This window comes from Thermobia domestica, chromosome 5, assembly GCF_964235325.1.
Source record: "Thermobia domestica chromosome 5, izTheDome1.hap1.1, whole genome shotgun sequence".
In the NCBI taxonomy this organism is placed as follows: Eukaryota; Metazoa; Arthropoda; class Insecta; order Zygentoma; family Lepismatidae; genus Thermobia; species Thermobia domestica.
Genome location: NC_137458.1, coordinates 38306465 through 38334307, shown reverse-complemented (window position 1 = coordinate 38334307; position 27843 = coordinate 38306465). Strand labels below are relative to the sequence as shown.

Sequence of the window (27843 nt, the reverse complement as noted above, 5' to 3'; positions counted from 1 at the left end):
CCAAGAAATACTTCTGGTTCTATTGTGGGCTGTGATGGTCGCTGCGTGAATATTACGGAATCTGTATCGAAATATAGTACTCTTTCTTGCAGCAGTTCTAAATATTTGTAGAGTTCCAGACGAGCTTGACACGTTGTAAATGCTCCAAGGACAACATTAGCATTGTGATTTTGTACTGGAACATCATCTTCATACTGCCAATAAAGGTATAACATCGAATCGTTAACAGGTAAAATTTGGTTGACTTTTATATCTGGAGCAGTTAATTTCTGATACAGTTCTTTGGGGTCGTTAATGATGGTCGTTTGGCTGAAATTGTCTCTTATAGCGAGTCGTCCCCAGAAGGCATTCAAACAGAGTTTTGCAAGACTACGACGTGCTGAATTTGTCATTATATTTGCTGCATCTAAAGTTATGCCTTCCCGTTGTTGTACCACTTGAATATACTGCTGCTTTTCTTCTTCGGTGACGCAATTGGCAGGCCATCCAGAAGCTTCCAGCTTAGATTTCAAAAATGTGTTAATGTATTCGCTGAATAATCCGCCAGTCTTGGTTTCTGGATCATATACGGTGATGTCGTAATCCCAAATTTCGTAAATTTCAATGACTTGATACCCAAGTTCAATGGCTTTTTGAATTTCATAGGACACCCATGTTCCTGTTAGGCTTCGTTCACTGTCCGAATGTGTACATTCAGAATCTTGATTTAATGCTGTGGCACAGGCAGCACAAAGTGGAAACAACAACTTCTTATTTGAACGAAATGGCAGCACTGGATGAAACACATTTCTGCTAGGCAAGATCTTCAACTTGACCAATCCGTTGACAGTTTGAATGTCGGGCATTTCTGGATCTCCCTGTAGATATATTCGTGGATGCCCTATTGGATACCGTCCACATTTATTCACATAAGGATACAGGGAGACGATATCCAAGAATTTTATTTCTTCGCCTTCATTTTCATTTGCGACGTGGTACAATTTAATGGCATTAACACGGCCACCATAGAAGCTGTCTCTTGGATTTAATGGTGTCTTATTAGTATAAGGATGTGTGCTTAAAGAAGAGGCCAATGTTGGATTGGATTTTAACACTTGACGAAATTCACATTCCCACATTTCATGTACTTTATATCCCATGGATCGTAATAACTTCATTTTACGCTGTGTTCTCTCGTAGCGATAGTTCATTGTTTCTTCGGAGTTCTCATAAATGGGTTGATCACGGCCTGTAGGGACACATAGAGGACAGCCGTGGAATCTGCACCCTTCAAATTCATACATGTGTTTCTCTTTAGTGTCAGGATCTTTGTAGTAACCGTCCAGATGAAAACCAGCAACATAAACTTCTTTTCCTCTCGCAGCATGTTGAATTGAATGACCCTCTTTTTCCTCCATGTAGGCAAGCCACTGCAAAGCAATCCGTGACTGATTGTTTCTGTGACGGTATCCACGTGCAGGGAGAATGCTAATAGTATTAGGTTTTAAGAAATTTCGTCGAAATACTAAATTGCACGCACTCGCCAAAGTGATAGCCTCCAGGAAAGGATTGACGTGAGTTTCTTGTTCAAAAGTGGTCATGAAAGATATACAAGCCAATCGAAGTACGTTGACGTCCTGGATACAATAGTTCACCAATTCTTTTTGGAAAATAAACGTATCGTTCTGGTGTTCGTTATACCATGTCATGAATTTTTCTCGTTCATCCACTTTCATTTCATCTGCACCATAATAATGGATGTCCGGTAATTTTCCCACATACGTTTGATTTGCAGCAGTATTAAAAAAGTGTGGAAAATATCCTTTGGTCGCTGGTAAATGAAATGCCTTGGATAATTTACTTAAAGCCATTGGCATGAAATTTAAGGAGTCAATAAACGATAAGTGATTCACTTTCATGCTTAAAATTTTTGCTCCGTTCAAGATCAAAGTAGGTTTCAATTTATGTTCTTCCACTAAAGATTTAAGAATAAAATGACCATCATATCCCTTACAGTTATGTGCCAAAGATACAATAAGTTTGATGTTGGGTCGTGGTTGACGTAAATACGCAAGAAAGGCATTGATCGAATCATCTTGAAAAATATGTTCTCGCTGTCCACAAACTTCACACGGATGATGTATATCCTCATCTTGAACACAGTTGTAACATACTTGTTGGGCCACCAGTAAATTGGGCTTATGAATGAACGTGTCTTCATCGAAGAAAGTATCCTGTGTGGCTTCGATATCATAGAAAACAATCATAGCTTTCTTGGCATGTAACACTGATGGAACTCCAGGCTTTAATTGAGTCGTATCAGGCTTCATGTAGCATTGGTGGGTAGACGTAACGTGTTTATGGCACACATTACAAAAATAATCAGTACAATCATGTTTTCTTTCCCCTGTATGGACAAACGAATAAATGCGTAGACATTTGGCACACTGTTTCACCATCTTGCATATTGGTTGGCCTTTATGATATGGTACAGTCAGATGATTTGTATAGCATGTTTCACCATAAAATTCACGATTGCATTCTAGGCACTGCTTCTCCGTATTGGTCTTACTACATGGCGGTTTCTGCAAACATTTCTCACACATGGCCGAACAGTTCTTGACGTGTGCAGTACGATGATCATATTTTTTGTGGCATGCAGCACAATAGTAGTTGGTAGAAAAAACAGACGTTAATGACGTGATGATGTCATAATGAGAATTGATGCACATTAAATTGATTGGAATTTTGTCTTCGCCACCAGGCCCTTCATACAGAATATCTTCTCCGGAAAAGCTAGTGTATACGGTAAGTTTATAATTTGTCAAGTAGCGTTGCAATTGTCGTAATTCTTCCACGGATCCCCCATGCTCTAAATTCACTGATGATCTGGACAAAAGTTCATGTACGGCTGGAATAACAACACACTTTCTCTGGTTGTGATATTGTCTGTACAGTTTCTTATTTGTATCCTTATATTTCTTTAGGCCAATAGCAATCACAATCGCATACGCTAAACATTTCTTGTCGGTGTTTTTTACACGTAAAATGCCTTTCTTGCGTTTTAATACTTCGTCGTTTGATAAAAGACCTCGACGCACCAATCCAAATCCACGGGGCACATCCACATGATGAAAATGGACAATGAACGGTTCGTTCATGAGAAAACTATCGTTACTTTGAAGGATGCGATCAAAGGATGCCCATAAAGTCTCCAGTGTCAAATTACTTGCATGCCGGAAAGATAGATAAAATGGCTTGTTCTTCTCATCGTGGGATAAAATCGATAATCCAACCATCGATGATTCGTCGACGTTTTCCAATAAATAATCCAACATCTGTTGAAAGGAGGCCTGAACCCACTCCACAATATCGGTGCCACTGGTCGGAGCATTAATTTGAATTTCCAGCATTCGTCCTTCAAGATTAAAACGCCGATAATGTCTATTGATTTCTCGCAAGACAGTAAAGCCAGAAGTAGCCATATTCAAATAGGGAAAAAAGGTAAGGTAAGCAAAAAAAGGAATAGGCAAAGAAAAACAAATATCTAAAACGAAAAAAAAGCACGAATTAAAATTGAATTCAGAGATCACTACATTATCAAAATGACTACACGATCAATCCTAAAAGAATGATCATATCTCAAATAGTTCTACTACTGAAACGTTTTATTGTCGTCAAACCCGGACCAACATCAACATGTAAATGACCTAAGTTTCTGTAGTGATAAAAAGAATGAATGAAATTGTTTTTCTAACTGTGCTGAAAGAATCATTGTAGTAGTAAGCATTTTTTCCTCTGACACTGAACTTTAAAACGTATGACGAACATGAAACGAAAACAAAATCTCATGCGCTTGCTTTTCTCGAGCTAAGGCAAGAAAGACTCGAATTCGTTTCTCGGCGGGAGATCAGATCCCACATTAAACTGTAGGTCCACGTCTCACGTTGTAGGGAACAAATTCGTGCGTAGTTTCTTTGTTTACTTTCAGAAACTGAGCTAAGTGGTTAGCGTTACGCACCTCTGGCCCGGGTTCAACACCCAGTATGCGATCAGATTCAACATTAAGCTGTATTCCTAGCCCCCACTACTGAAGGGACGCTAAAACCAAAATCAACAAATTTCTCGTGCTTACTTCTAATGTGTGGGATGTGGCCCGGGTTCAACACCCAGTATGCGCTCAGATTCAACATTAAGCTGTATTCCTAGCACCCCACTACTGAAGGGACGCTAAACCAAAATCAACAAATTTCTTGTGCTTACTTCTAATGTGTGGGCTTCCTAATTCGATCCCCGGTCAAGTTATTCTTCCATTTGCTAAATATTTCGTGTTAAAATAAAACAATGATAACAATGTTATCCTCATGCAAAAAACACTCCATTGATGTTAAGAAAACGCAGTCGATACTTACCTCAAATTCAAGGAACGGAGTAAAGTCACGCTGTCACTAGAGGTACACCTACGTTCATTCAAGATCTTCGTGGAAGTAGGATTTGAAAATGAAATTAAGAAATTTATTTAGGTCTAAAACGTGTTCAACTATAAAGTGACATCACTATCAGCCAATCAGAAACGAGGAAAATGAATCAATGACATCACGGAGAACCAATGAAAACACAGCTTTCATCATGAGCCGAAACGTGATGTAAGAAGCAATCTGATTGGTTGTGACATTATTCACGTTTTTTCTCCTTACACATCAATCGTTACGACATCTAGTATCGCAATTTTGATAATGACATCATACCGTTGACTCGTTAGTTTCTTACGACATTCAAATTAACACATCTAAAATGTGATTCATTTTCCTTAAACTTGATTGAAAAAATGTAACACTTATCGATATGTTACGAAACTGTCTTTGACATAAATGTAAAGTTGAGCTTTAAAAGTCCGTCAGCTGAGAAAAAATGCTGATGTAGTAAAAGCAGATTCTGCAATTTCACAATAACAAGCTTCTATGCGTAACAACAAGCAGAAATGTGTAGTAATGTAACATAATCTGTTCATGTTCTTTTCATACGCAAAACTGCTCGCACTGAATGGAGTACGGTGGCTCAGCGTTTTTTTTTTTTCTGATGTGTGAGTTCTCTGCTTCAATCCGCAAGCAAGTAAGTTTATGATGTTTTCTCATTTCTCATCATCGTTTCAAGTGGGACGTTAAATTTTTCTAACACTAGCACCAAGAATCAAACTCGGGACCATTGCATAGTAATCAACACACGTGTACGATGGCTCAGTGCTTGTCTCTCTACTGTATGAGGTCACTGCTTCAATCCTCAGTCAAGTAAGTTCATGTTTCGTCCTATCATCTCTCACCGTTTTCGCGGGGACGTTAAATTCAACATTTCCAAGAATCAAACTCGGGACGATTGCAAGGTTCACTCCTAAAGCGGAACAAAATGCACCCTAAAAGGGAACGAGGTGGACCACCCAAATTTTGTAGTAATATATATTAGGGTCCAGTACTATGATACCAAATGTTTAAATTTGGCAATTTCTAAAAACTTAAGGGGCGGGCCAAGGTACCATTCCCGGGGGTGCACATATGTACTTATGTTTCATAATAGGGAATGGACTCCTATACATGGTCATATAACCATATAAGGTAATAGGATCTCATCCAAGGAAATGAATTAGGTCAAAAACCAAACACGTGGTACAACGTAATGCTTACGTTTATATTTTGGCAATTTTGTACCCCTAAAAGGGAACGAGATAGACCACCGAAATTTATAGTGATCTATATTAGGGTTCTATACTATTATACCAAATGTTTAAATTGGGCAATTTCCTAAATTTAAGGGGTGGGCCAAGGCACTCCTGCCGGGGTGCACAAATGTACCTACGTCTTACAATAGGAAATAAACACCTGTATACACCCATATAAGGTAATAGGACCTCATCCAAGGGAATAAAATAACCAAAAACCAAACACGTGGTTGTACTAAAATTTGGCAATTTTGTACCCCTAAAAGGGAACGAAGTGGACCACCCAAATTTATTATAATACATGTTAGGGTCCCGTACTATAATACCAAATATATAAAATGAGCAATTTCCAAAATTTAAGGGGTGGGCCAAAAGTACCCCTCCCAAATTTTTAAAGGAGTGCACAAATATACCCATATCTTATGAAAGGTAATGGACCCCTATACATGACCATATAACTATATATATAGGATAATAACCTCATCAAAGGGGATAAAATCGACCAAAAACCAAACACGTGGTACTACGTATTGCTTACGTTTATATTTTTGGCAATTTTGTACCCCTAGAAGGGAACGAGGTGGACCACCCAAATTTATCATAATACATATTAGGGTCCTATACTATAATACCCAATGTTTAAATTGGGCAATTTCCAAAATTGAAGGGGTGGGCCAAAGTACCCCTCCCAAAAATTTTCAAGGGGTGCATTAATATACCCATGTCTTATAAAAGGGAATGAATCCCTGTATACGCCCATATAACCATATAGGGTAATAATACCTCATCCAAGGGGATAAATTAGGTCAAAAACCTCCGAAATTTGAATTTTTGGCAATTTTTTACTCATAAAAGGGAACGACATAGACACCCAATACTGATAGAGGTACATACTGTGGTCCTAGGCTACCACACCCAATTTTTAGATTTGGCAATTTCCAAAATTTAAGGGGTGGGTGGTCCTATGTACCCCTGCCAAAATCTAGAGGGGTGGTCCTAAGTACCCCTAGGTCATTGACACGGGCCAGGGACCATGGGTCCTGGGGGTGGTCCTATGTACCCCTGCCAAATTTTAGGGGGTGGGCCATGGTACCCCTAGGTCATTGACACTGGGCCAGGGACCATGGGTCCTGAGGCAGGGACCCAGGGGCCAAAAAGTGAGGCCAAGTCATGCGATTACTACTTTTGTCCACCACAAACTCCCATTATAACAAGAAAGTGGATTAAATCTGAAACAATGGATCCATCACCAACCCACGAGTTTCTACATTGAAGCCATCCACTTCCTACGTATACGCTGAGATCAGTATCAACATCAATGCCAATTACCTTTACATGTCATTTTACACATTAACTGCACTTCACAGATTCTGTAATAAATTATTATTTGGGTATAACACAAGTCTCCTTTTCATTTGGGCAATTATATTACGTTTACAATTATTTACAGAAGAAACACTGCATACGTTGCTATTGCGTTTCATTTAAGAAATCTTATCTGATTTTTCAGCCTGTGCTGCGGTTTTGACGACGATCAATCCGACCGTAAACCAAGAGGCACTAATTCTTTAGAGATTGCTTCCAGCTGGTTTACGGATGGATTGGTCACGACCATCGCAAGCTCCATCGCGGTCTCAAAAATGAAAGACATTATTTCTTAAGTGAAACGCAATAGTAGCGGACGCAAGGTGAGTTCTTTTTTGTTATATGTGCATGCTTGAGCATTTACTAGTAATTATACTGCAATTATTTAGTTTGAAATTAAAGTAACGTTAGCTCTTGGATGTAACTGTCGCTGTTTCAACTTAGTAACGATTCAGGCATTTCTGGAGTTTTAAATCCCTTCTCAGAACCAAAATTGTGAGATGTGACCTACGTTTTAAAACTGCTCGGATTGTTACTCGGTTTTATATTCGAAATAAGTACTCCAACCGGTCACTGAACCTTGGACTATACCCACACAAAGCAGGCAGCGTTAGTCACTTAGTACAAAAGAAAACTAGGCAGATATGGAACACATTAAGACTACTATTATTTGTAGGTATATCTGTTAAGTCCCCTGTAAGTTGTGATCTCCCAAATTTTCATGTCGTTTACTGCTGAGATCGTAATCAGGGCTTTAAGGATTGAGAGCCCCGATTACAAAAATAGCCATCTCTACTCTCAGGATTGAGATGAAGTTTAGGTAACGACATTTGAAATACAAAATTGAGGTGAGCGGGCATAGATTTATTATTATTATTATTATTATTATTATTATTATTAATAATAATAATAATAATAATAATAATAATGTTTCACAGGATTCAACAGGGTGTCTACAAATATTCATTTTCCTTGTTTCCTGCATTAATTAATTAGTTAATACACTAAGATTATACTTACAGCGAAAACCAATGGTGCTCTACTGATTACAATCCTAAAGACAGTTACTAAATCCAATGCTATATCAGCCGGAATATCTTCAACTGTGATCACTCGAATAGTCAATTCTTCCAGAAAGCCATTTATGAGTGTTCCTGGAAAGGAAAACACGAATTTATTATTCCACACATCTGTCAGCTCAGAAAACTCAACGTTTAAGTTACATGAAGAAATTAATAAGTATTGTCTAATAGAGACTTGCATTACAGAAGAACTGTTAAATTTCCAGTATCTTCATCAAAAAATCGCCACGAAATAACTTTATACATAAACAACCAGTTTATCAAAAGGTCTTATCGTCAAGTGGGCTTTATTATGGTATCTAAACACCATGTGCCTGAGTTTTTTCGGGGGTTCTTCAGTTTGTTCCCATTTTCTTTATTCCACTACTTCATTCATTCTCATCACCGTCTTCCTTAGTTTACCTGGCACAACCGTGGGATTTAAAACTGAAATATTTCACCATTTCAAAAGACCTTATTTCAGTTTCAGAACCCTACCACCAAGAGTATAAGATATCTTCATAAAGTGATTCGATCTTCGTGCGTGATTTAATCTAGTTAAAAAAGGGCCGCAAAATAAAGAAATTGACTAGAGAACTTTTACAGACGCAATCAATAAAGTAAACGCCTCTTTAAAAATTATAAGTGTCAAGTGCTGTCTTTACATAATTATTCAAAGGAAAAAGATTCATTTGTAGTTAAGCTTTTCAAACGATAAAATGAACAAATTTATGGAGCAAGCAACGTGGTCATTGCAAAGTTTAGAGTGATGAGAAATAAGCCAGAGGCTGACAACCATTAATTAACAGTTGTTAGTTGTTGAAATTAGTGGATCTCTCTCACACAATATATTAATTCAAGTTACTTTGTTAACTGCTGAGCACACAAGATTTCAATGTAGGTCATATTCAGCAGTGATATAGTTTTCAGGAAAATCCACATAAACCCCCAACTGATTTGAACTGTGTGACAGAAACACATAGTTACTCTCAAGGGTGAAGAGCTGCTACGAACCCTTTTAAATTTGTATTTCTATCCTAGTTTTTTCAACTGATTTCACAGAGAACACTGAAAAATGCCTATTTTAACAGATGGCGCTTATGTAAGACACTGTTAATGACTCGGCGATAATGGAACCATGAACCGAAAATTATCTTCACTCTGGAAAACTTAATTGTTCAAGATATATTGATTTAAACTCTGGTACACTTCAATGTATTTATTTAATTGCCGGAAGTTTCAATGGAAATTACCCACCTTCATCAGCGAGCATCCAATTGAAATTTCCGGTAACTATATAAATATACTGAATGTACTACTGTTTAAATTAATATTTGCAATCATGTGTTCCCTGAGTAGTTGTTCCTAATATAGTTGTCAAGCAGAATTATATATAAATTATCGTAGAAACTGTTCTACAGAACAAGGGAAGGGAGTATTATTGTGCTTTACAGAAGAATATTTGTTAATACTGACTCCTTCTTTCTCAGAAAACATTACGAAGAAGAGATAGACAAAGAAGGAAAAATGATGGGAAAAGAAAACAATTTGGAACGAAGCACTAAGAAACAATACATAATTACTGACTGATATACTCTTTTATTGAGATTTTTATATTGCAATATTAAAGAAATTGTGCTGAAGCTCTTTTATAGATGAAAAAAACATACCCATTACTTCATGTACAAAATTATTTCTGATATCTCGGGTTCTTATGCAATCCTTTTTACAATACCACGAAGTGCGGTAAAAAAAAAAAAGGTACAACAAAAGAAAATCACTAATAGAGGAAACAACCGAGAAAATTATAAAAACTACAATATCGTTCAAAAGTATTCGAATACCGTCAGATTTTGGTGAGCATCTACTGTGCATCTATTTTGGCACGAGAAGCGTGTGTAAGAGGCAATCTTATCTAAAGCATAAAATTTGGTGACATTTGTATCTAAGACACTGCAGATGATATATCTAATTATAATTCTTAAAATAACATACTAAATGACAATTTGTAGTAGATGTTGCACAGTAGATACAAAACTATGGAAGGTGAAGTACGATATTTTAGTTTTGTTTGAAAGATGTACGCATACGAGACCAAGGCAGTTATAACAATTCGGAAAGAAAGCAATTTTGAAAATGTTGTAGTTCTTTATTAATTTGTTGCGTTTACGTTTTAAGAGCCAAAAATACTATACTTTGAAACGTGTTTACTATGGTTTCGTATGCACAATTTTTGTTCGTTGGAACAACAACGATGATCACTACATACACGCTTCCACTATAGGTTCTCTTAAACACTATTCAAAATATGGTATTTTCGGGTTGTTAAACGTTAACATATCATCAAGATATAAAATACCAGAAAACATGTTAAAATCTGTTTTTCACATAAATTTCTGTTACTATGGTGATATAACACTTTGGATGTGGAATTTAAATCAAAAGCAGTATTGCCAATCCCACACTTTGTTCACTACTTTACTATTATTTCACAACTTGTGAAAGGTGCAATATAAAAATTCGTACTTTTCTTCACAGAAAAATAATACCAAGTCTGTCTTTACAGGATTGGAGAACAATGTCATGTGCATGCTTTGTGTAACTTTTATGAAAATTCAAGATGGTGTTTTTGAGATATTAATTTTTGAAAATAGTCAAATTTTGAAATTTTCACTTTTTTCACGCTAAATTCTCATTTGTGGTGTACAGATAAGTAGGAAATAATATTTTTACTGTAATATCATGTTTCCATAGTATTCATTTCTAGCATAAAACAAATCTTATGTGTTTTCATTTATACACAGGAAATATCAGAAATATGTGCACAACAAAGTTTATTCCAAGTTCAACAATTTTGTTACAGTTTATGTTACACCTCTAATGTCTCTGTTTGGTATGGTTTGGAAGAGCTGAAAACATAGTCTAAAATAAAGAACAAAAAAGGTTTCTGGCATTTTTCTTCTTTCTTAATAATACCTTCAAAACGCCAATTTCACTTTGCTGCAAAAGTAACTATCAGTGGTGATTCTTTAAGAGGCTGCAACACTGTTGCAAATCATCAGAGACCAAAACTATTTTGTTTCTGTACTCTGGTCATGTCCATCTTTAATATATATATATATTTCATACAACTTCAAGACGGTCATGGTACACATTTGGCTATCATGTGTACGATTTGAAATGAAATGGGCCAAGATAATCCCATACATGTACAGGAGATTAAAATTTATTGGGGACGCTCTTAATAATAATACACTGAACTCATCAATAGTATATTGTAATTGTTGTTTTTTTTCTATTTTATTCTTTCATCACGTTGATGTTCAGTTTATCATATTGAGTGACAATCTAGTAGTTTTAAATGGACGGAGGTTGTATTTATAGGCTTCTCGTAAATTATTATAATTAAAAAGTGTACTAGGAATTATTTCTACAGCCTCGAATTTTGTCTGCTAATAACAGAAAACACGTATTTTTCCTAAGTTATCCTCAGACAACTGTTCTTAAGTATTCTTATTTATCAAGTAATATACATCTCTATTTTCAATTAACAAAAGTAAAATTATACGTATCACATTTACATTAGCCGCCGAGATTTAGTTTGTTTGTAATCAGGTAGCTCAACCGGAACGGAAATGACGTTTTCTGCACAAGTGTATTTTAATTTTTCTCTTTTTTCGCCCTTCAATTTTTTGCACCCCCAAATCTTTTGCGCCCTAGGCATGTGCCTAGCGTGCTTAAGCGGAAAAGCGACCCTAGTGATGACGTCAGAACTTAAACTAATTTTTTGTAAGGCCTATTTTATTATTTTCTGGCGAGCTTACTTTTACACCTAGAAGACTGAAATTTTGTACACATATTCAGTGCAGCCTCTAGTATTTTTCAATTGTTTTTTCAGATCTCTGTGTTAACACACGGGGGATACAGAGCGACAAAAAAGTAAAAAAAACTAAAAATAAAAAATCCTTTTTCACGATTTTTCCGCCTCAGATACATGATGGCAACATGCGAATAGCAGTGTTGGGAAGTAACGTAACGCAAGTAACGCGTTACTTTTTAGTAACGTTTCCTAGTAACGCGTTACATTTTTTCCAAAGTAACTGTAACGGTAACGCGTTACAAATTTTTAAGTAACGTACCTAGTTTGCGTTACTTTTTTCGCGTTACATTTCGGAGTAAGTGCAATAGATGTATATTTGTTTTGTTTTTTTCGGAAACAAATGTTTCTTTCCTGTAAGTGAATTTCTCAGAATGAAACAATCGAGCATGAACTACGTATGTCAGTGACTGACAGTCACAGACACACAGAGAAACAGATAAGTTAGTAGTGCCACTTGCTGTTTTTTGAAGATCAAGGACAGCCTTAGGGAAATCACGTGTACTGATTGCAAGCACCTGGAAGATTTTGTCGTAGATTTTGACAGCTCCAAATAAATACATTCAGTGAGTGAACTAGGAGTGCAATGATACCGGTAATCTATTTTACCTTGATTGCTGTTGTTTTTATAAAGATGGAGAACGAAAATATTTTGCCGTTCGAACATTTGAAAGAATACTTTTTTCTTAAGAACTGAGGATGATGGTGGACAGAATTTAAAAGTTACTTGTCTGAAGTGCCCCGGCGGAAAATATTTATCAACAACTAGGGTGCCATAATTAACGATTTACAGTAAGGGATTAATATGAATAAACTGTGTTTTGATGAGAAGGCCTACTTTATTACTAGAAAATAGTTTGCTGATGGTACGTAATATTGGAGTTCTTTCAGATCAATTTGCTTATCCTAGAGTCCCGTTGATTATAGAGTAGTGTAATGTTTCTCTATACTCTTTATTTTTAATTTTACATAACAACATTGTTATTATTATATAATTAGTTTAGCAGAATAACAATAAGCAACCATCAAGCTAAAACTCGACTCAACTCGCATTCAAGTCGAGTTTCGAGTCAAGTCAAGGGTAATATCCTCGAGTCGAGTTCCGAGCCGATTCAGTTTCTCGCGTCGAGTTTAGAGTCCAGTCGAGTTTGATAAATGGCTCGTTTGTTTTAAGTCGTCTTGAAATCATGGCCTGATTACACTCGAAAACGAAAGCCATGGAATGCTTTTAGTGTTGCTCACGAGAGGGGACACTGCTCGCATCTCGTCTCGTCTCGATAACGAGACCACAAGAGATTTTTTATAACAAGCTCAGCTCGGCTCGGCTCAACTCAAGATGGCTCGAGCCGGCTCACTTGCGGTGAACCATCGGCTCGAGCTGGCTTGGTAGGGATGAGCCATTTGCTCGGTTCGGCTCAACTGGGCCGAGGGCTCTAGCCGAGTCGGTTGGGTGAGCTGTTGGCTCGGCTCACTTCTCAGTTCGGGTCGATAGTGAATGAGCTGTTAGCCGAGCTGCTCGAGTCGTTGACAATTCTAAACCCGGGCCGAGCAGTTTTGAAGATATTTGGCGAGTGCCCTATAACTTTTAACAGTGTTTGGCTCGAGCCCGAATACTCAACCTAGACCCTCAATCCAAATTCAGAAGCTCGTGAATGTCCTTGACTCCTAGACTTCACGACTACCGAGGTTGGCAATCAACAATTTTTTTAGTATTCAAATACAAACAACCTATCTTTCTTTTTATAGACAGTGTTATTATAATTAATATAATAATAATAATAATAATAATAATAATAAAATAATAATAATAATAATAATAATAATAATAATAATAATAATAATAATAATAATAATAATAATAATAATAGCAGTAGTAATAGTAGTACGGAAAATTGAAGTCATAATTTTTTTCACATTTTTAAAGTTTCGGACTAACGCGTTACTTTCGAAGTAAAGTAACAGTTACTTTTTGGGGGCAAGTAACGCGTTACTAACGCGTTACATTTTAAGAGAGAGTAAAGTAACTTGTAACGCGTTACATTTTTACAAGTAACTTACCCAACACTGGCGAATAGTCAGTTTCAATGGCTGTTCTATTTTGAAGAGAATGAGGTACGAACCATAATCCTAGGATAAATAGGGATGTCTCAGGAAATTTTTATCTGAGATCCTGTTTCACATGGGAATATTGGGTATTGTGGGGATATTCTCAGCACACTCGTAAATATTTTTTCCTTTACTTTTCTAGATATAAGCCTGAAATTTTGTACACATACCCCTTAGTATTTTTCAGTTGATTTTGAGATCTCTGCGTTAACACATGGGGGTTAGGAGGAGCAAAAAGGTTTTCTAAAAAAGGGATATTTTAAAACAAAAATCCCCATTTTTCCTCAAAATTTCCCGCTTTAGGGGCATAATAGAGAAAATTGAATTGTACCGTTCGAAAGGCTGTTCTATTCTGAAGACAATGAGGTACGAACCATGATCCTAGGATAATAGCTGCTTCACTGAAAATCTATAATTAACCTACAAAAAAGCCATAATTTATAAGGGTTAATGTCGTAAGAACGTGAAACCGAAATTGTATAATGAAAACCTAAAAATGGGCTTCACGTACTGTATTGATGAAGCGAGGCTATCCTACACCGAAATCTTTAATATATGGAGAAAAACGAATGAACTAGTGTCGTGTAAAAATGTCTGTACTAATAGGGTGTCGCCATAAGGGAGAGATTGGAAAGCACTGCTTAATACAGGACACATGGCGGTAAGCCAAAAAAACGTTCCACAGTAGATGCTCACTCAAATTTGGGGTGTTCGAAAACTTTTAAGCGGTAGTGTGTCTGCAATACATTCCTGTAACTGTTCACAATGTTCATGTGAAACGCCTCATGACTGATCCTCTACATCGCAGGCAGACTATATATTTTTCATTATCTTCCTTTCCGAAGACAAACTCAAGTCATACTTAATGAATTATCCCATGTTTGATTTAGTTTCACTATCTAAATTTAACTGTAGTCTTTTGATTCTAATATTGTGGGCCGCGAGAGCCCGCCTTACTATATTATTATCGATTTTATTTTACACTTGTAAAACTTTTAGTTTTGTGATGATTTTTCTTTAGTTTTGACAGACTAAATTCTATTTTGCATGTCCTATAAGTTCTTTCAATTTCTTATATTCTTTTTATGTTACCAGTGTGAATTTTATCACAACTAAAAGCTACTTCATAAACCCCACTAAGCTGTGTTGCCCGGTAAATTAAGTGTTACATTTAGCTAAATGTTTTTCTATATTAATCTTGGAATATCAGGAGTTTTAATGAACTTCTTGTAATTCTCTTGATTTTGTGTACTAATAATGAGTAATATTTATCCAAATTCTCTTATATTTTGTGTTATTACAGACAGCGAAATTTACACACTATCTTATTCTATTTATTTATTTATTCAAGTAATGGTTCGAAATCTTTCAGTTTAATATCCCACGATTATGCCCTTTAGGCTAAAGGAGACTGATGATTCAGACAAGTGAATGATGATGGAAGAATTGGTGAAAGGGGAAAGTGGGAGAAAACGGAAGTACCCCGAGAAAACCCAGACATGATGATGTCCGCTACAAACTTACTTGGCCAGGGAACGAACCAGACCCCACGCACCAGAAGTAAGCGCTCTACCAATGACCCACCGTGCCTCTCCTCCCCGAAGTAATGGTTCGTATCCCATTTTAAATACAATATCTCATCTCATCAGCCTCGGTGTTGAAAAGTAGGGGTGCTACTCCTCCAATTTTATTATTCTTCCCTCTACATTTCACTTGTTCAGTTTAATTATATCATTTTCAATGTAAAATAAATAAATAAATAAAGTATGCCTCCCGCCTATGACCCCGTACTGAAAAGGAATGCTAAATTTCAATTAAACATACTACCAAATTCCTCGTTGTTTGTTTTCTTTATTCTGTGTGTCTTTACAATTTCGCCTCTGTTATACATTTTCATCTTTTAACGCATCATCTTCCTTCAAATAAAGTCGCGTACGAGCCTAGAATATCAGGAATAATTTTGTATAAACACTCATGACTGGTGAGTACGCATTTTCTTAATCTTCCACTACAACGTCTTACAACCAAAATTCGATTTTATGGTAACAAAAAAATAACGTATTTAATGAAAAAGGATGACAGACTCAATTTACTGAATTCAAAATAAAAATTGATATATTTTTCAGCTCACATCCTCAAAATAGCCGACGTATTATCATTATTCTATCACCTTAGTCCTTTACTTAAATCCTACATTCCACTTGTCTAGAATACGCTTTCTCTAGGTTTTCAACATTTGAACTACAGATTCGTGATCGTAATCGAAATATTGGACAAGTTCATACTACAAAGAATATTTTTATTTTGTATCTAAAGCATGCAACTTACCCATAGCTTTTGAGTAGACATTAGCTGGAAGAACATTTTGCCATACTGTATGAAGCAGTTCCAATTGACGTAAACATTGGCGTACTGCTTTCTCTACAGAAGATGGCAATTTAGGATTATCTCCAAGTGTGTGTAAACCTAGGAAGTAAAAGACTAATGATGAGACACTACATATTGTGCACCTGTTGCGGCCAATAATAATAATAATAATAATAATAATAATAATAATAATAATAATAATAATAATAATAATAATAATAATAATAATAATAACCACTTATAAACTAGACTCACAGAAGGGAAGGAAATTACGCTACTTAACAATTACGAAAAATGATATATTACACGATTTTCAAATACTTTTTTTAATCGGATTTACTTGCATTAATTTTCATTTAATGGTTGGCACAAATCTAAAACTCAGACCACCTCTCTTACATGATACACTATATGTAAACAACAGTATTAAAACAAACATTAAAATGTATATAACCGTTACAGATTGTTTGAAACTTGTATGAAAAAAAAAATCACGATAAAGTAAACAATAAATACGAGCTTGGATAAGCAAAACTCTTTCTTTAACCTTCTACAATTCCGCGGTTTTACTGTCATGATTGGGTCAAGACTATAAAAGAATGACATGTCGCATTCTGATGTCTACTTGACATTTTTACGTCATGGGAGTTAGATTAACCAGCCTTAGTTTGTACAACGCTCCTATTAGATTTGGTTACCGTATAACTTTTCTATTCACAGGCAATTTATTTCCTGCTTTTCTGATAAATTGTGAAAAGTGATGGTAAGCCTGGAAATAAATGTCGTACAATGCCTGTTACTACATTTAATTTATTTCGTGTAATTTGTTTCTTTTTTTTTTTTCTCCTGTTACAATAATTTTAAAAAATCACTTTAAAATAAGTTTCTCATAGAAATGAGCATCACATACGTAAAGTTTATGCAAAGTTTCATGTCTTCCCAGGGTTCTCTTCCTTTTTTATTTTATATTTTTAACTGAATTTTTATATCCAGATTTACATTCTGAAACGAAACAAGATGGTATTGTAACACGTATCAGAAACTAAACATAAGGGAGCTTTCAACTTGTTTTCTACACTAAATATTCCTTATAATAATAATAATAATAATAATAATAATAATAATAATAATAATAATAATAATAATAATAATAATAATAATAATAATAATAATAATAATAATAATATTGCAGAGAAAAAAAAATGTGAGGGGCTTTTAGTGCAACCTTCATTTGACATAAAATTTCATATCACTAGAAATGTTTCAATGTTAACCATGGAATTGCGGAAAAGTACAGCAAATCATGTTCCTTTAATTCGTTTTCCTAGACAAGACTGGGCCGGGTGCGACAGCAGCGTTGCGGTTTTCCGCTTTGAAGAACGACCGAAGTTCGTTATGCAGTAGAACTCCAATTATCTGAACTTCGACTATCCGAATCGCTTTCAAAATTTCAGAAAAAAGACGGAAACGTACTGCGATTCGCAAAATAATGGTTCTGTCAACGCGCGCTATTGTCCTTCCCTCCGCGAAGCTAGCGTAGGCGCAGCTAAACATGTACTGTACAGCATTGTACGTCGCTTACATGTAAATACGTTTAACGTGTAAAAGTGTTGCTTTTTCATTTAATTAATTAAAAGCTCTTTTTCTTTAAAACTAGTTTTTTCTCCTATTTTCAACATACATACATTAATTAATTAAAATAAACCCTTTTTCAAAGAAGAAGAAAAAAAGTATCCGAATTTTTGATTAGCCGAATGGGGTCCGGTCCCAATTGATCCCGATAATTGCAGTTCTACTGTATCTCCAGTGTGTTCAACTTTTTACTTCTATTCGTTATGGTAAAAGTGGTGGGAAATTATAGGATAAAATCAACAAAAAAGACAAACACAGGATTAAAAACTTGCCAAATGCCCACTCGTCATGATAATATGCTCATGATGGGTTTTCGCTAGTCAACGGTTTGCAGTGGTGTCAACTCAGTATACTAACAAAAGAAAATCACTAAATAAATGAACAAAATTTTCAAGCAGTGGATACCAAATATAATAAAGCTGTGTCTACTTTTATTTTTCCTAGCACAAATGTTTTGAATATTACATTTTGTATTTCAGGGTTTCCACAAAAAAAAAGTGAATATCAATTTCCCTGACACAAATTCTTGTTTTCCCTGACAAAAATGGGAAGGTATGGGGTAAGTTCTATCATACACTTTTTTAACGGCTTCCTTCATCCCCATAGTCGTCCAACACACACCTTTAATTACCATTTACATGTTCCATATGAATAATTGTTATTTACACAAAATTTAACATGTAAGTTGTTAGGGTTTAGGTGAGTATTCCGATAAGATGTTACGTACACTCATGTCCAAAATTATTGTCGCATGTCTATAAATATGTTTTTGTAGGAATATAATTTGATAACGAATTCGCCCGGTATTTCTTATAATGTTACTATGTGTACAATCGGCAAATACATGTATGTGGCAAATTTCATGTCAAAAAAGCAGTAAATAAGAACAATAAAACGAAAATAAAACTTTCTTGTCCATTTAGCAACATTTTGCTTTACTCATTCTAATTTTCGTATTTACAATTCTTTTCCTATGAAATTCACCACAAATATACATTTCCCGATTATACACATAGTATCAGTATTAAAAGTACCCTGCAAAATCATCAAATTTTAATCTTACAAGAAGTCAGTTATAGATATGCGACAATCATTTTGGACATGAGTGTACGTTTTATCGGGCAAGGTGTTAATTTATAGCAAAAACAATTGAAGGACGTAACTATATTCATGTTTACGTTTGTAATGAAAATTAGGTTGAGTTGTAAGAATTGAGCCATATGTGGCTGAGATTCTGGTAGTAGTTTTAAATGATTAAAGAGGTTTGAGTGTGTATCATTTGATGAGTAGTTAGCTTGGAGAAACTACAAAGCATAAAATACAAGATTGTATTATTTGAGAAGTTGACGTCTCTGAACCTTAGTGGTTGTCATGTGTATGTGTATTTACCCAGAGACTTATACGCATATTAAAGATTGAAATAGGCCTGAGACGAGTTTCGATACTCATTTTATTAATAATTATACGGATAATTTTAATAGTAAACAATCAGCGTTTAAGTACACGGCATAGGTCTTGAATAGCCCAACATAAGTATATAATAATATATGTATGATACAGTAATACAGTGCTTTTCAAAGTGTGGGTCGCGGGCCATGCTTTTGTGGGTCGCGAGAAATTAAGTATGAAAATTTTATTTTGATGCAAAAACACATGTTATAAAGTAAGTACCATTCAGGAAATGAAAATTCGAAGCGATTGTTAATGAGGTGAAGAGTAAGAATTGCTCAGAGCCCTGCCTTGTAGTACACATGGGAAAGGAAGTATTTGCCAGTTGACAAATTTTCTTTTGTCAGTAACTCGGGAACAAATGAATTAATTTGGATATTTTTGTTGCTATCCTTAGATTAGTTATAACTTAATAACTTGCCAAAAGCAGTACTCTAATAGGCTATTTTTTGTTGAGTTATTAGGAAAAGAAATTTTGTCAACGGAAATATACTTTCTTTCGTGATTGTACAATCAGTGGAGATGCTGGATTAGGATGGAAAGAGAATGGGTAAGTCAAAATCTGTCACGGGGTAGGGCATTACGTTGGAAATATTGTTAGCTCTGAGTTACCTTTCTATGGAAAAATTAAAAATATGACTTTCAAAATTTAATTGGTTTGGAATGCACCACGATGTGTGTTTGAATAAAAGTAGCTGGGCCACAAAATAGTTTTAATATTTAATATGGGTCGCGGTCACAACAAGTTTAACCACTGCAGTAATACATACTTTAACATTGCAAATTACCTCCTCCCCCCTAAGCCTAATAGTATCACTCCTAAAGTTACCACCCCGAGACATGTTAATCCTCACATTTACATTTTTAAACAGAATTTTGTTTTGCTTTCAGGTCTTGAACTTGTTCTAAGAGAGCGTTTTGTTTGTACCATAATTCCATTTGTTTCTTCTTTGCTTCCAATTTCTTAACTTCAGCATCCAGTTTTCTTTTTTCACCTTTGATTTTACTTTCCTCTGCACTTTGGATTCGTTTCTGTTTAAGGTATTCATCACAGCGTCTCTGCGCTGAAAGAACTGAGAGAAGCATTCTTCGATCAATAGGAACAGACTCCACACCTCCACAGTACATAATTGCATCATGCACCCGTCTCTGTGCTACCAGAGAATCTTCAATTTGGTTTTCTACAATAAGTGTCTTATTGACTGAGAACCCGCCCTCCACTGAGGTATTGTCATGGAATAATATTAAACATATTTTCACAATATGCCACAAATCGCAATATTCTTGTTTCTTGGAAATTTCTTTTGCATGAAAGTGCCTATCTTCTCTTCGTATTCTCTGAAGTCAACTGCAAGAGACCCCGAGATTTCAGTGCACAAAGACATAAATTAATACTTTGTTTTTCAGGTACAGAATCAGATACTCTGTTATGCTCATGCAGAGTCTGTAGAATGCATTTCATCCTAGTCTGAGCAATTTCTGGATTGTTCTTTTGTAACCTGGGGTCCAAAATTGACAGAGCACGTACTAGTTTGTACTTCAGATAGCTCCTATCCACAACCTTCCTCATTGTGCAAAAAGTTTCGACAGTTAAGCATGAAAGCTAGTTTATCTTTTTCTGATGTTTTCAGTTCTTCACTGTCTTAAAACCAATGTCCACCTTTCTTATTTCTAGTAAATTTTCATTTCCAGTCAATTCCAAAGCAAGAAGCTTCACTGCACTGTCAGCAAGTTTCATAATGCTTTGTTTGACACAACGACTCAATTAAATTCCTTAAGGGAGAGAGAGAGAAATTCTGAAAACAGGAAACAGACAAAGCTCAAGACTCTGGAATTTCCTCTAAAATGGTTCACACACTGCTGTGATAGTTTTGAAGAAACATAATTTACACTTCATGAGTTGTCTTCCACATTTATGTTCCCTGACTTTCCATGACATTTTACGCAAAATGCACGATTTCCCTGACATGCTTTCAATTCCCTGACATTCCCTGATTTCCCAGAATGTGGGAATCCTGTATTTGTTAATTTTGTAGTAAACTTTAACCTTCGTAACTTTCGGAACCAATCTTAATTTTTACACTGAAATCTCATCTATACTGAATATGATGTAAGAAAAAATGTGTTGTTGTCTCCTATGTACATTTCTTTTACTCACTAATATACAATGCATAATAATCAAGCATGGCATTGTCAATACTGAAATTACATATGAGCTCCCACCTAGAGTCAAATCCGGGTCTCCTGCGCTGAAGGTGTGTACTCATAACAATTTCAATCATATAGCCGCGTGGGACCTTAAGCACGTATGCGAAGACAAAACCTAACCATTGTTTTACTTGTATATATATTTTTATCTTAAGTTTCATGGACGAACTGAAGTTATATCATTTGTGCAGATATATTTCGTGTGATTATTATTTGCATCAAACGAAACCAAATATTTTAATTTTGTCGTTCTCTCTCTGTGTAGTTCACTTATGTGATTGGGTGAAATACTCTTACAAACGTTAGCCTTAACCAAATGTCTGCTCATTCGCTGTTATTCATATGAAATTATGCTGTTATTCAGTTTACGGTAAATTTTAGTGAAATTTTATTTCCTTCCCTGCAAATGTTTAAGATCAAGAAATCAATTTCAAGATGTCGTATTTCAATTTTAGAACTCTTGCATCAAACGTGTAAAACGTGCTTATAAAGAGATTCGATCTTCATGTGATTGAGAACAAGGCGAAAAACTGAGTGGGAGAAAGGTACAAGAAACTGTTACAGACGCAATCAACAAGGTCTTTCACGCATCTTTTTTAATAATCTGATCTAACAAATGCGTCAATTTCAATCTTTAGGTAAATGTCAGAATATACTGTTGCTAGGTCTTGCGTGCATTGGTGGTTCCGAATAATTATTACATAACCTTACTGAACAACATACCGAACTCTATCCTTAACTGAAAACTTGGACAAGGAAGCAGCCCTGACTACAAAAGTTCAGCTACTGTATATACGAAAAAAGACATAGCGAAAGATAATTACTAATTTCCACCAAGAATTTCTCTGTACAGTATTACAATATAGAACATACCTGATTCTCTTAATATTTCTAAAAGCTGCTTTCTCTGACGCTGCATCTGCTTGAGAAATATATCCGTGCCCAATTTTCGAATTTCCGTTACCAAATCAACAAAGGTCGCTGTGTGCTCGCGCAAAACAGGAGGGAAACGATTCTTATATTCGAAACCCAGTGTCAACAGGTAGTGAGACAGGTACATACAGTTGTTATGAAATATTGCTGTAAAAGAAAAAATAGTATTATAACCAATACATTATCAAATATGGAGGAAAGAACAGATTTTATATCACACCAGTTCCTATATAGACGCTAATTCAATGAAATATGAAGTGAAAAAAGGCTAGACTGGACCGAGATCGAATCCAGCTTTTTGGCTTATTGTGACCACTATGCTTCCGGAACAGCCATATATTCTTAAGGACAATGCTCAGCCATTCACACTACATGGAATATATCAACTTCTGTTGTGCCTGGACGATCTTGCCGTAGTGGTTAATGAATCAGCACAGTAAATCAGAGACTCGGATTCGATTCCCGGTCCAGTTGCGCATTTTTCACTTTTGTATATCAGTATTATGAAGGTGTATGGATTGTTTTTATTTACTTTTATGTGTGACAACACGTCGGCAGATTTCTGTTATACGATATTTACGCGGAAGTTTCAATGTTATCTAGTTATTCTTATAGTCTATTAATGAAATTTCCGCATAAATACCGTATAAGAGAATCTACCGACGTATTACGTCACACAAAAGTAAATAAAAATTCAAAAGTGGGAATTCAATAGGAAATAACAATATTAATTCTCTCGTTATCACGTTAAAATACTATTTAAACAACTAAGAAAAGAATTAAAGTACAACAAACAAATAAGTATTGCGCCAATAGTTCGACTTTATTTTGGAATTCTTGCGTTTTTAATAGTGCTTCACTCTGGTTACAATCTAGGTGGCACTTGCTGTTAGGAAAGAATCAGCCGACTTAGATATTTCAATAGGTAATATTACAGAATATTCAAGTAAAAATACATATTTTAAAGCGGTGTCAATTGAGAATAGACTACGCATTCTCGAGCTTTTTCATTTGAACGGTAAGTGTAAATGTCGTGTTTTTGAGCCTTTTCATTTGAACGGTGCGAGTAAATACCTTAAAAATGTGGTCTGGAAAAACAAATTACTGATACACTGCAGTTACTATATTTCAAACATACAAGATACACACTAAGTTAGCAAAAATTCGAACCAATTCACGCATTCATCACCTAACTCAATGCAATTTCCAGCTTCCGTAGCAATAATAGTACATGGAGCTTTTCTGAGATCTTATTGCTGGTCTACTATGCAGGCAGCAAGTAATGATATTTAAAAAATAAAGAAGAAGTTTGAAATATAGAATTTATCAAATGTTACATTATTTTAAATTGTGACGTTACAAAGCTAATTATTAGATTGTGGATTTTAAATCATAATCGTAATTGTATCATCTGATTTTTCATTATTAACTTCTGCACGACTTAAATGTTTCAAACAGTAACATACTTTCATTACAAGAGTCTATTGATATTTAGAGAGTAATTGATTTGTTTTTCATTCTGAGTTCAAAAAATACTTGGACGATTCATACAACAAAGACACATCATCTTATCAAAGATATGAACTAGTCATGAACTGTAGACCGACTCGAGCTACACTCAGCTATTTGTATATTCAACAGTTATAAGTATGTCACATGTGATACATACACAGGTCTAAAAACAGTTACTGCACGCTTATTACTCTAATACAGAGTTTCCCAACCTTTTTAAAGTTGCGACACACTACGGGTGTTACTTGGATTCTCGCGGCACACTTATAGGCATTATTATTTGTAAATATAAAACACAGTGGTAGTTTTCTGTGATTACTGATCTCCTCACAGAGAAGAAAGCTCTTTCACTGGTTTTTCCCCTTGGTAAGTCATTATGCTTATTTTTCATTCTAATAAGAAATAGAAAACAATTGCAATGTAATATTGGACTCAGGTTTTTAAAAATACGCTTTCTTTTTAAAAACTGTATCCAATCTTTTACTAAGAAGGAAGATTACTAAATAACGAACAAACAAACAAACCTCTCTTACTTTTAAAACAAAATGTAGGTAATTTGTCGAAAGGATTGAATGATATTTTAAATTTTCAAGTTACGAAATAGTCTGCAACAATAAAGAAGCGATAATGGTCATAACAATTATAACAAATACTTTTTTCAGCATTAGAAATGTATAGAACAGTAACCCGGTATGAAACTTAAAATTGTAGATTCATAGTAATGTGAAATACAAATATACATTTTCCCCTACGTTTTGCAATTTCATTACTATAAAATTAATAATATTGTTTCGATTCCTCGCGGCACACCAGCGGCTCATTTACGGCACACCGGTTGGGAAACGCTGCTCTAACATGTAAGTGCAATGAACATTAACAAGCTGTCACATTTGCAGAGTACTTTCTGTCTCGTTTTCACCAACTATTTTTTTCTGAGCTTTAATCTTATACTTCTACTAGATACAAACACTTGCGTGAGTTCCCAGCTTATGTGGTTGGGATCCCACATTTCACATAGCCTCGCTGCTGACAACGTAGCAATGGAAGAGGACTTTTTGAAAAAAATAATAATGAAAAAAAACTATGATGTGGTGACATGCCAGTCCTCGCACAATGTTGAAAGTGAGAGACGCATGCAGAAAAAACAGATGAACATTTAAAATCAGGCTAGAAAAAGAAGCGTCCCAAAGTAAGTTTCCGGTGATCAATGGCAATATACAGTCTCCTCAATGTGCCTATAAGACAATACATAAATTCCTCAGAACGTATACAAATCCTCAGATTGAATCTCTTTTCGAGCAAAATGAGAAACAATATATTGACAACAGGGTTGGAAAAATTTTTTTTTTTTTCAAAAAGAACAAAACATGTGTTTAAAACATGAAAAAGGTGTTCAAAATGTTTTAAACATGTTTTAAAACACACACGAAAAAATACGTTTTAAACATTTTGAACAGTTTAAAACTGATTTTAAACATATTTCAAAATCGTGTAATAACGTATTTATTAAGACTTTTTTGTTCTTGCAACCAATTTTTTCATTTATTTTATCATGGTTAAGACTACATTGTGTTGAGTACAGAATATTTCAGAATAGATTACTAACTCTCAACTTATTACATATCATGACCCCCTTTTATTACATCCTCTTCCCAGTGACTCATAAGTACTTTCTTGCTTGTAATAAGCTTTTCAGGTAGATTTTAAAATCTACCCACTATGGAGATTTCACATAATCTATCAATATACATGGCAAACAAAAGTCCTTACCATACTTGTGTGTTGAGAATGGGTTGAGGGAGAATAATGAAACTTGGAAGTGGTATGACATATCAGATGGTGTTATCAAGCATCATGGCGGACATCTTTGCTTGGTATTCGAAATTTCAAATGCAAAGGGAGTCATGTTATATGTTTTAAGGCTAGAATTATACCAGAAATACGGTTGTGCAGTTATTTTAGTCCTAAAGCAAGTCATTTCGGAGTTACCGCTTCTGAAAATTATGCCTTTAGGGCTAAGCTCGCGTTTCGTAGAGACGAGCGAGATTTTTGTTGCAAAATTTGATTATTATTTCAGAACACTGATGCTAATAAAATTATTTTAAAATAATAAATTCTCGAAAAGTAATGTTTGAAGCACACTTCATGTTGTGCTAACTTTAGAACATTCTCTGTAAGCCTACGTAATTGACTGTTTTGGGGGAGTTCAGAGCACAATAGATCCAAATCGATTTTCAAGTTCAGTTCAGTTTTGCTCAGCAAATGAATTCTATTTCAAAACGTAATATCTTCGCAGTCAAGAGTCCAAAACAAATCTAACTAAAATCATGCAAACGGGCGTGGGATAATTTCATATGACAGCCGCTAGACAGGGGCGTCGGTAGAACAGAAGGGCAACCGCCCCCATCCCCACCCTGAATTTCAGATTTTGGGGGCAGTAAGGCAGTTTTTGAAATCTTTTGATAAGCAAAGTCCAACAGAACATGTTTGAGGTCCTTACACCGAATAAATACGGAGAACATACAAATGACTAAAACTGGAAAGCTGCTTAGGCCCAATTTCCAGAATTTTAAGCAGGACCGAAATTCGAAAATATAGACACATTTGGAATCTTTGGGCCAAAAAATATACAAGAGAGCAATAGAGGCCTATATCTCTTTACGGCCAATGGAAATGGATTATAACTGATCAATATCCGTATTTATTCTCTGTAAGGACTTGAAATTTTTAATGTTGGATTTTGCTCAGCTAAAAGTTTCTAGATCTACATTACTGCCCCCAAAATCTGAAATTCAGAGTAGGCGGCGGATGACCTGTAAACGAACGCCTTTCTCTAGCGGCAATCATATAAAATTCGAGATTGCATCTTGTCATAGTTTTTCTTTTTAACGTAATTATGCATCATTGACTATGGCATTCGGAGCTTGACTTGCTATTCTCTGTTTCACCTTATGAAGAATATAAAACGGAAATGACGTTCAACGAGCGCGACGTTGCCACTTATAATGAGTATGAGGAGGCCGATTTGAAAGAGAGAGAAAGAGAGAGAGAGAAAACAAGAACATAAACCAAACAGCGCAGCGGTAAGCGACTCAATAATAATAATAATAATAATAATAATAATAATAATAATAATAATAAAAATAAAAGAAGAAGAAGAAGTTTAAGTTCTTACCATACGTAATTTACTCTCGGAGCAAGAAACACCCAAATCGTCTTCATCCAGGTCCAGGTCCTGATCTTCATTGAAACTGTTGGCTGCTTCTTCGTCACTTTCACTTTCTGAATCACTATTTAAATCTATAATGAGTCTGTCATGTACAATTTCGATCAGTCCATCTGCATCCCACATTTCTTTCTCAATATTTTTAATGTGTTCAAAATAGTTTTTACAGTCTTCTGAACTAATTTTTTTATCCCTTCCTCGAGCAAAATCTGAACGTCAGACAATTTAAATGTTTTATTTTCTGAAGCAACATGGCCCTTAACTTTACTCCACACAAGTTCAATAGGAAAGAGTTCACAATGATAAGGGGGCAGACGAAGTACTTCATGTCCGGCTTCCTTTGCAATACGGTCTATTCTATAGGAGACTTCTATATTAGAAGCAACCTTATTTAACATTTCTATTACTTCAAATT

General features: G+C 35.3%; 2 protein-coding genes across 4 annotated transcripts in view; both read right to left on the bottom strand.

Moving 5' to 3' along the window:
- Zw10 (Zeste-white 10 kinetochore protein) overlaps window positions 1–27843 on the bottom strand; it is a 98505-nt gene that overhangs the window by 7405 nt on the left and 63257 nt on the right. For all 3 annotated transcript variants that reach the window (XM_081758534.1, XM_081758531.1, XM_081758533.1), the window contains exons 7-9: window positions 22631–22837; window positions 16430–16567; window positions 8078–8211 (exon numbers count right to left, since the gene is read on the bottom strand). In XM_081758534.1, the coding sequence (XP_081614660.1) occupies window positions 8078–8211; window positions 16430–16567; window positions 22631–22837 (479 nt within the window). The remainder of the gene's footprint in view (window positions 1–8077; window positions 8212–16429; window positions 16568–22630; window positions 22838–27843) is intronic.
- LOC145684544 (uncharacterized) lies at window positions 53–8054 on the bottom strand. Its single transcript, XM_081756939.1, has 3 exons — window positions 4392–8054; window positions 177–3526; window positions 53–61 (listed from the first exon to the last, which is right to left on the bottom strand). The coding sequence occupies exons 2-3, from the start codon at window positions 3462–3464 to the stop codon at window positions 53–55; spliced, it is 3297 nt and encodes a 1098-aa protein (XP_081613065.1). The 5' UTR covers window positions 3465–3526; window positions 4392–8054.